Source organism: Fukomys damarensis, unplaced genomic scaffold (genome assembly GCF_012274545.1).
Source record: "Fukomys damarensis isolate Sample0158 unplaced genomic scaffold, DMR_v1.0_HiC HiC_scaffold_13, whole genome shotgun sequence".
In the NCBI taxonomy this organism is placed as follows: Eukaryota; Metazoa; Chordata; class Mammalia; order Rodentia; family Bathyergidae; genus Fukomys; species Fukomys damarensis.
Window position 1 is genome coordinate 27,916,425 of NW_022900925.1, and position 10,374 is coordinate 27,926,798.

Here is a 10,374-nt window from a genome sequence, read left to right on the forward strand (position 1 = left end):
TATTTAATCCCCATCTTTCGGAAATTCTGCACACCTTCCACTGGTAATCTACCCTGCTTCCCGAACTCCTGTTAACCTGTTAAAAATGGCTCCACAGGGCTGGGGATTTAGCTCAGTCGTGCCGCTGCCGTCTCACAAGCACAAGGCCCTGAGTTCGATTCCCAGTACCAAAAATAAAAAGCCTTCACAAGCAACCTGGGGACAGGGAAAGACCTCGTTGGTGGTAGGACTCAATGATACTCACCTCCCAACCCAGCAGCAGCTCTTCCCACCCCAGCCCTTCTCTGCAAGCGCAAGAACACCAAACAACTCTGTTCAAAACAGTTTATTTTATTTATTTTTTTTTGTCAGACAAACACATTGATTTCTGGACCACAGTAGAGGATGGAAACCTTTCACAAACTTATTTATTTGAAAATACAAATATAAAATTATACTTTCCACATCTGTGATGTGAGAGACTGCCATCCACATAGTAATTTTTTTACAACAGGGCTTTAAGAAAGCCACACACAAAGACCTGAAAGATGCTTGAGATATATATATATATAGATACATATATATGTATATATATAAAAAAAATACTCACTACCAAAGTTCTCATCAGTTTCATACTAAAGTATAAAAGTAAGGGTGAGGTCAGCCACAGTGCTAGGGAAAGTTTTATTTAGATACATTTATGTCCACATGAAACGCTTAGACTTGCATCCTATTACATATGGGATTCCGAGTTTACGACACACCGTGAACGGCAGATTGGCTAGCCCACGCTACGCAAGAGCACACGCACGACTCCACACGGGATGGCACAGTATGTACAGAATACAGCAGTAGGAGCCTTCCACTGAGGCTCTGGAACTTTTGTCTCTCATTCCCCGTTCCCTGCCCCTCACACCCCACCTCCCGGAAACGAAATCCTGTCTGAGATAATACATTCTGATTATTAGACAGCCAAGTGTTTGGATGAAGGGGTTTTTCTCCCGAGGGGTGGGTTTTCTTTATATGCTTTTGTATTTTAGTTTACTGTTTTTTTGTGTGTGTTTTTGTTTTTGTTTTTTGGTGAAAGAATAAAGGAAAGCAAGAGAAAGAAAACAAACACAGGACATGTCGTATTAAAGTATTGCTTAGCTTTCCAGCATCACTCTGTGTAGTGTCTGCGCCCAGGCCTGGGCTGAGCTCATGTCTGCTTGTCTTCCGCTCTAGGGTGAGGGTGGGGAGGCTCACCAGTGTCTCTGTTCAATGTGCTCTCCAGCAGCCTGTCCCTCTTCCCTACCCTCTGTTCCCTCTCTGGCTTTTGTCTCTTGGAAGATTCCCTGGCTGCTGAAGCACGTTCAAGAAAAAAACAAAACAAAACAAGACAAAAACAAAACCTCTCCCCTCCCCTACCTGCCCCCCAGTCTCCCTCTGTCCCTGTGTGTCACTTGCAACCGATAAAGAGAAGTATGAATTAGTGTTTCTTTTGTAAACAATTTCATATGCAATATAATACAGAAAGCATGGCTGACCTTCAATAAAAAATGTAGTAAACTATATTGCTTTAGTCTTGAATATGCTGCAGTGAGTGAATGGCAGAATTAAGCATGTGGTGGTGGAGGCTAAGTCCCTAGCCCTCGTTTGCACTAAAAGATCAAAATAGGTTCTGTTTTTTCTATTTGGAACCAAAAATAAATTTATTTTTCCAAAATCCCCAAATGAAAAAGAAGAACCCCCCCCTCCAAAAAAAAAATCAACTCAAAAACAAAACCAAAAACCAAAACTGAACACCTTTCAGGTCATTAGAACCAACAATTACCCAATGATTTTTATACTAGTCTAGCAAGATGTGTGTAACATTCACTGGCTGTGAATTGCTGTGCAGTGAAACAGTAAGTCAACAGCAATCGAGCCATGCTACCTTAAAGCCCAAGCTACAAGTTCAAATTAAGATGATGGTTATGAAGGATCAAAACGCAAAGGCCTGTTGTGACTTTGTTTGAATCAAGCCAATGGGCGATTGGGATGGAGTGCGAGACTATTTGGTTTTCCCAGTGGGCGTGAGGAAGGCCACGGACCACCTGTGCAGAGGCTCCTGGAGAGGAGACCCAGGCTTGGTCATCTCCCTTGGCCCCACATCCAGGAAGAACCTGCCACAGGCCCAGGAGCCTCGGCCACTCACTCTCCCAGGATTGGGAGGAGAGGAGTTGGGGGGGTCTCAGGCAAATGGGTCTCCAAGCCAGAGAGTCCCCGGGAGGCTAGGTGGGGAAGAGCCATCAGCCAAGAGGGTTTCTCCCCCAGGAAAGGCGAAACGTGGTTCCCATGTTCTCCATTGAGCTTAACTGAAACAAAGACAAGGCTGGACATCAGTGCCAAAAGAATTTACAAAAATTGTTCAAAATGGACTTCTAGATGAGGTGGAGGGGACTAACGTGAACCTTAACCTAGGTAGCCACATTAAAACATATCAGATTTCCACGAGATTTGTGCTATGGGCTACTGGGTCTCTTCAAAAGGTATATAAACATCTAAAACATATTCACACAGATTATCAATTTCTTCTGAGCATTCTTAAAAAAATATTTTTTTTTCTCTTAGTAAAATCATTTTAATATACCATGCCTCCCTCTTTTAAAAAATAAATTAAAAAAATCCAGTTTTGCATATCTAGCATTAGCATTTAAGGTAGTATGGCACACCCCTTCACAGAGAGGGGGGTGGGGGTCTACAAAACGCCACAGAGTCGGCCGGCATTTGAACATTGTGAGACCTTGGGTTAGTTGAAACCACATCAGATCGGCAAAAATAAGATTAAAACTTCAAATTGAAAGAAAAAAAAAATTAAAGGAAAAAAAAACTGCCCCCGAATTATTAGCATTTTTTTTCTTTTCATAAATAAGAGAAAGTTCTATCCTTACTGGTCCTAAATCTGAATAACTATGTCTAAAATTTTTTTTAAACCTTAATTACATTATACCTATCAATATGTACTAGAAGAAAGAGGAGAAAAAAAGTCACTACACTAGTACCAGGACAGCACGCTTACAAGATAGCCATTTTATACATTATTAACAGACAATGACCAACCAAGAGTCTTCTATGAGGTGATGGGATGCAGAGAGAAGGGTTACAGTACATCACCAACACGGACCAGAGTAACGAAATCCCCTAGCTAGATACGGAATCCCTGGGAATTTACTGTCTCTTTTTTTCTTTCTTTTTTATTTTTTTTTTGTTGTTGTTTTTATTTTTGAGTAAGACTTTTTATTTTGTTACTTTATGACTCAAACAAGTTCTGATATTTTAAAAGCGTCCAGCATTTTTACTTAACTTGGTTGTCTGGAAATTGATAATTAAAAAAACAAAACAAAAGAAAAAAAAAAACCCAAAATCTCACCAAACAACCTAACATTTTACTGGAAAAACAAAGAACATGATTTTCTTCATTTTTTTTTTTTTAAAAAAAGTTGTTGCTGTTTAATTAGAATTGAACAAGGCTTTTTTTCTTTCTTTCTGAGTTAGCATTTTGAAGTCTTTAGCGTGAAGATGCTTTTTACCCTACCATGTCTGTGAATGTCTACATTAGTCTACTTGTTAGTAAAATTTATAAAAATAGGAGTGCAGCAGCTCTTTATAATAAATGTCGCATTCAGTGTCTCATACTGGCTGTGCCTTAAGTACCAAATTTATAAACGTAACAATTTAAAAAATATTAATAAAACGTCAATATCACATTTTAAAAAAAGAAAAAAATATATATCCACACTACAATAGGTTTTAATGCCATCTATTGAGTCGTACTTCTATAGTTGCTGTTGCCGACCTATTACCAATATTTAAAAAAAGTTAAATTAAAAAATATCCTTCATCATAAGTGTCTTTCCCCAACCGAGGACCATATATTATAACAGCCAAATGTTAAACATGTGCAAACAGGAAACTGTCAGTTTTTCCCACCAGTCACAGTGCAGTGATGTTCATACTTTTTATTCTTAAAATTCTGTTTACATCTACAATAAATTAAAAAAAAAAATCTTCCATAGCCTCTCTGATGATACTTGCAAGCACTGAGGTATTAAAAAAAATATATAAACCAAAAAGGTTGCTTTCCTAATTTGTAAATAGAAAGTGAATCCAGGACAGGTTGTCGTCATGCAGGCTTATCCACTTCTGGCCCGTGGGTCCCCAGATCTGGGGCTGGGGTGGGGGGCAGGGGGAGGAGAGAGGCAAAAGCGTCCCAGAAACCTTTTGGAGGTTGCTGAAATGATTGGACAATAGAAAATGATCAAATATTTAAAAATTAAGACTGAGAAAGAATGTCCTCCTTCCCGCTCCCCCCACCCCAAGCCAAACAGGTGTGCTTTGAAACTTTAAATATGTTAAATATTAAAATTGTAGCTTTGTTTTTAAAAAACATCTTGGGAAAAGCAGTTTTTCATATTTTAAATAAAAATCTAGCTAGACGTGACCTTTGAAGCTGTGCACAGACGAGAGGTTGGTAGGCTGGTAGGATACTAGTACAGCTCGTCACAGGCCTGCCGGGCTGAGCGGCTTGGCACCGCGCTCTACCGCGTCCTGGAGTCGGCCTGGCAGCTGGGTGCTCTTCAGTCTCAGTCCCGGACCTTGTCAGCTTCCCCTCCCCTCCTCCTTCTGGAGCATCGAACTGCCTGGGACCGACTCCCTCACAAAAATATCGATTCTCTCTTTCGTAATAGTTTCTATGAAGTTAATGGAATTGTATTTACAACGTTTCTCTTTCTCTCTTTTTTTGTTTTTTTTTTTTGTTTTTAGAATTCACGATTTCAAAAAACCTTATAATATGACCTCTTTCAACAGAAAAAAAGCACTTATAGAAAAGGAGGACACTCAAAACACGGTCGTCCTTACCTTATTGCCGAAAATAGAGATACTTAGGTTAACAAAGAGACATCACAAAAGAAGAACTGCTAGTCTGTTAATTAGCCTACTACGTCTCACTTCCTCTACAACACAAAATAGAAAGTTTATGCCCACCTCCCGCTCTGTACTTCACAACTCTGCTTCAGTGTGTGCTAAAGTTCCACCTGAAAATTCATTACAGTCTCAGAATTGATACCAAAATATGGAGAGCAACATCACCATCTCAGTATCCTTTAAAAGCGAGAACAGAATCAAAACAAGCAAAATAAAAAGTTTTTAAAGGAAAAACGTAACTCCTTAATATAACAATTATACTATGGTTAGCTTTTAACTAGATATTAAAGCTAGGTGTCTACTGGACTAAGTCAAAATCACTACCAAATGTGATTCAAAGAGATTTAAAAGGAGAAGGGGAAGAGAGCAGGGGAAGGGAAACCATCGAGAAAAACCAAACCAAACCAAAATCATGGTTATATACACATTTAAAAGCTGTTGTCTTATATTACAGCAGATTCGTGAGATGAACAGATGTAGTCAACCCTCGATCCGAAGTGAGCCATCTCTGGTTGGGATGAGGAGTGAGGCTGGTGGGGGTCCAGGTCTGAGGACGTCACCTAAACAAAGGGCCACTCAGAAACTTCGCCCAGTCTTGCCTGGACATCCAGGTATGCTCTGCAGGGCAGGGAAGGTCAGGCACGCCACGAAGAGAAAGTGGGAGCGAGAGGAAAAAAGCAGTGTGAGACCAGTGTATGATTCATCCCACTGTATACACAAGACTTCCTAAAGGACTACGTCGGACGGCTGAGTGGGTCTGACAACGGCCAGGCTATCAGCTTTCTCAGGCCATCTTGGGAAATGCAACATCTAAGCCCTGCCTGACGCTGGGGAGAGGCTTGTGCTGATCAACAAGGCTTGATTGAGGTAATAACGGGAAATGTGGTCAGCAGAAGTGGCCATGGTGGGCTTCCGGCTACGTGGCTGAAATGCACACTGACCAGAGGTACTTTTTTCCATTTAAAAATCTTTTCAAAGCTAAATGTTCAAGGAAAACTTCTGCGTATCGTTAATAACTGTTACTATCTGACTGCTAATAACTTAAAACACAATTTTGTAAAAACTTGTATTATGTATCAAGGGGCTAAAGTTCAGGACACATAAAATAATACAGAACAAATAAGTGGCACTGGTGGGAGAAAACCAAGATAGGTCCAGGATTCGCAGACTTGCCAATGAATTCTCCCTGAATTGCCTGGGCCTGGGCCCCTCTCCCGTGGGTGTCGCTGTGTGTTAGAGGGCCATCTCGGCTGGGCACAGTGTGGGTCTATGTGACTAGGCCTTCACGGCCTCTGTCGGCTCCACTGGCTCACTTAATCCATTCCAGGAGGGGTGGGTTGCTGTCTCCACTCTTGGCTACTTCCGCTCAGTCCGGAAACTGAGTGCTGGAGTCGAATGGGGGAGTTGGGCTGGAAGCAGACTCTCCCCTTCCCTCAGGGAGGGCAGCAGCAGCCTGGAGGGAGGGGGCACTGGCACTATGGGTTGCAAGCCTCCGGGGCAGGGAGGGAGCAATGGCAGCCCTGGCCAGTGGCCTTCCAAGAGTCTGCTGTGCAGAGCACCTGTTCACTCCCCTCTTCATTGGCCTCCACAAGGGGCTGGAGCCTTCTCCAACTCCCAGAATTCTTGGGCCTCCTGCCTCTCACAGGAACTTTACTGCTCTCGGGGCCCCCAAACCCAGCTTCATTAGTAGCGAGTAGCTCTAATTGTTCTTCAAACTGTTAGTGGCCTCGGGCTCTGGCCAGCAACGGCTGGGTCAGTGCTTGAAGGGAAGTGGAGGCAGGAGAATTCACACACATGGCTTATTTGGTTAAGAGAGGCAGGTGGCGTTAGTCATGGTGATTCCTTAGCAGCAACATGAGGTTTAAATCCAAGAGATTTATGGAGCTCAATTAAACCTGTCCCCGCCTCCTACAGAGAGAGTCCTGGCTGACTCAGGGCTGGGAGCAATCCCCCTCCATAAGAGAGAGGGCCTCAAACTGCAAACCCAAAGCTGCTTCTCCCATATCCCAGCTCCTAGAGTAAAATGCTCTTGGGTCCAGGGAGATTTTCTGAGTCATTCCCAGCTGTCACCTTCCCTCTTCCAAAGAGACTGACCACATTCCGACCCACAGTGCTTATCTACTGCTGCCCCCAGTACAAGCCCTCTCACTTCTTGCTCTTCCCAAGAATGGCAGATCCTCGTTTGTGGCAAATGTGGCCACAGCCCTCCTGCTCACTGCTTGCCCAGTCTCCCATTCCTCTGTTTCAGCCCTCTGTATCCCCATCAAAGTGATTTAAAAAATGTTTAATTAACTTGAGCTCAGTTTAAAAGGTTAGGAAACTGGCAGGGATCCAAATCCACGTTACGCAGGTGATGTTGTTAATTTAATTTGCTTTTCGTGCGGTAATCTGGATAATTACTCAGTAGTTACTGGCAAAAATGTTTTCTTTTCACTAAAAGAGGGAGTCTGGCTGTTTGACTGCACAAACCCCATTGGCCAAGCCCTAGAGAGCCCCAGGGAGCTCAACAACCCACAAGGTCATCTTGCAGGACCTCCAGGAGTGGCCCTGGCACCCATCCCCTGTCCCAGGCTTGGCAGAAGTCCAGTGTCCCTGCCTCCATCCTGTGCAACAGGCACAGCATGAGATCACCTTCCAGTTTCCCACACTCTTGATTGTATTTCAAGTCAGAGAAAGAGAAAGATGAAGGTGGGAAAGATATAGAAATGGAAAAGAACCAAAGAACCAAAATCAAGGTAGGGAGGGGAGGCTAAAAAGGTGGGGGTCATGATTAAAAGCTGAAGAAAAGGATGAAAGATTAAAAGGCTCCATTTCTTGCCCCCCACCCCACTGAAAAGGGGTCCGGAAAGAGAGAGATGTTGATGTGATGAGGCAGGGGCATGTGCGCACATGTATGGCCGGTGCACATACATGAACGGACACACCGGCAGGGCGGAGACGCATGGCAGAGACGGTAATACCTCAGAGTGAGATGGCAACGAAAGCACCTGCTCAATGGTATCCATTTGTAAAGGCCGTTGCAATCAAAGGTCCCTAAAATTGCACAATTGTTAAGGTCATCAGTGCACTATACATGAGAACAGATAGTCATATTCTGGAAAAGGAAATTATCTCTAGGACTAGTCTGTGGTTGCCAGCATGAATATGTAATTCTGAGACACTGTGCCACGACGGGTTGGGGTGACAGCCTTCTTAGATCCAACCCCTCCCGCCCCCAACTGCCCCCCCAAGCCTGTCTGCTTCCCCAGGGAAGCCAAGAGCCAGATTCAGAGGGGTGTGTCGGTGGTGAGAAAGGGGGCCTCAGGCCCAGAATGATGGGCATGGTTGCCCTGGACCCCAAAGGGCAAAGGTAAGGGTCTCTGTTCACAGTCCCAATGGCTGGAGCAAGGGAGAAGAAATACTGGTGCAAACACACTTTGATGCTATGTGGTTATATCAGAAAAAACATCAAAGCACACAGGTCCAAGGACCTAGGTTTTGAAGAACAAATAGGGTCTATGCTTTTGGACACCGGAAATATGAATGAGCCGTGTTTTAAGTGGTGATAGATGGTCCTCCAAATTGACGCAGCTCACAGCTGAAAAATAATGTCCTGGATTTGTGCTACGGTTGATCCAAGGGGATTAGATGCATCAAACTACTGACGTGAGAGGCTGTCATGGGGGTGCCAGCTGCCCTCAGATCTGTTTGAGTGTGTGTGTGTATGAGTGTGTGTGTGTGTGTGTGTGTGTGTGTGTGTGTGTGTGTGTGTGTAGGAGGCAAGAGGGTACTCTGGGCTGTCCACACAGGCTTGGTTTTCCATAGTGCAGTCCCCAGGCAGAGCAGGTTCCAGCTCTCTACCAGATTCAGAGTCTGACAGGGCCAGGACCTGGGACAGCAGACAGCTCCATCTCAGCTCAAAACCAAACTACCCCCCAAATGCTGAGGTTGGCTAGGGCAGAGGTTGGCCAGTTTTCTGTTTCCCAAATGGAAGGGGCAGGGCGCATGTGGGCTCAGGCACATTCATGCTCACACACCGGGAGGGAGAAGAACAATACAATCTGAAAACAGCATGCAAATTGGTTAAGCAAATTTCCATTGCCTGGATTAGTCAGATTATAGAACCACAGAGCATTACAAACATCAAATGCATCTGGCGTTCAGGGGGCTGCAGCTAAAGATCACAAAGGGGACTTACTTGGAACCTGGAAAAACTATAAGAAACGTTAACAAAGGAAACTGCCTGGGAGGGGTGTCCCTTCACCCACCCATGCAGACTAAGGCGGTCACCAAGAGGTGAAGGGATGGCATTATATTGAGGACCTACCTTGTGCCAACAAGTGATATACACTATTTCTATTTATTTTAACCCAGTCTTTAGAGGAAGGCATCCTATTCTTGTTCTGCAACCAGGGACATGAGGGTCAGATAGACTATGTATGGAGCTCAAGGTCGTCAGGGCTGAAGGCGGTAGAGTGGTGACTCGAACTCGAGCAGTTCACACACCTTCCCTTCTGTCACCAGGCCACCCAGGAGGGGATCAGAACACGCCTAGATGGAACAGGCAGCTGGTGTGATGTTGTAGGGACCCACTTATCTCTCCTCTGCCCCTAATACTGGGCCCCCCCTTGCCCCATGGGCTTCACAGAGTTGGGTCAGAAAGGAGTTGGGCACGAGGGCAGGGAGGCAGGTACTTACAGCTATGCCGTGGCCGAAGCCCGAGCCCGGCTGTGGGCTGGCTGCACTTATGTAATTCCCCACTCCGGAGTCCTGGCTGGCAGGGCCGTAGAGATCGGCGACAGGTCCTGGGCTGTTGGCCCCCGGGAAGCCTCCGGGCCGCGCCGGGTTGGAGCCTGCCGGGGAAGCGGGCGCGCCAAAATTCGGTTGAGCACTGTAGCTATTCAGGACTGGTGTGCAGAGAATAGAGCTGGGTATGAGGCCAGAAGCCAGGCATGCACCGATCATTACAAGCCAAACACTCGAGAAAAACAGCTGAGGCCCAACTTCTAACACTCAACCAAGGCCATGCGAAAACATCAGCAGGGACTCAAGAATACTCAGCCCAGGCTACTACTAAGAAGCTTGGAGCTCCAAAAATAGAGAGAAGAAAAAAACAATCATTCAACACACTACGGCAACCAACCGGAGGTGCTTTACTGCCCACCAAATTATCACAATAGAAATAGAAATATATATGGAGGAGAGAGAGAGAAAGAGAGAGATTTTTTTTTTTTCACATCTGAATTGACGCTCATGCAGTCTTCTAGATTTGGGCACGTTGAGACAGCATTCACATCCCATGCAAACTACAAAGGAACTAGTTTTAGACTACACATTGTGTTAATATTGATATTAAAACATGACAGGAAACAAAGCAGTTTGTGTCCAGGAAAAAAAAAAAATCTTTGGGGAGGGGATTTAAAATTTTTTTTTTTTCTCTTTTTTGGTGTGTGTGTATGTTTCATTTTT

General features: G+C 44.5%; 1 protein-coding gene across 7 annotated transcripts in view; it reads right to left on the minus strand.

Annotated features, from left to right (window-relative positions):
- Positions 1-1,132: 1,132 nt before the first annotated feature.
- Positions 1,133-10,374, minus strand: part of Msi2 (musashi RNA binding protein 2) — a 363,233-nt gene continuing 353,991 nt past the window's right edge. For 3 of the 7 annotated variants that reach the window (XM_010620230.3, XM_010620227.3, XM_010620226.3), the window contains 3 exons: positions 9,604-9,812; positions 7,887-7,959; positions 1,133-5,544 (listed from right to left, as the gene is read on the minus strand). In XM_010620230.3, coding sequence (XP_010618532.1) covers positions 7,918-7,959; positions 9,604-9,812 — 251 coding nt within the window. In that variant the 3' untranslated portion in view covers positions 1,133-5,544; positions 7,887-7,917. The remainder of the gene's footprint in view (positions 5,545-7,886; positions 7,960-9,603; positions 9,813-10,374) is intronic. The other 4 variants (XM_010620228.3, XM_033762961.1, XM_033762960.1 and 1 more) reach the window with 2 other exon arrangements.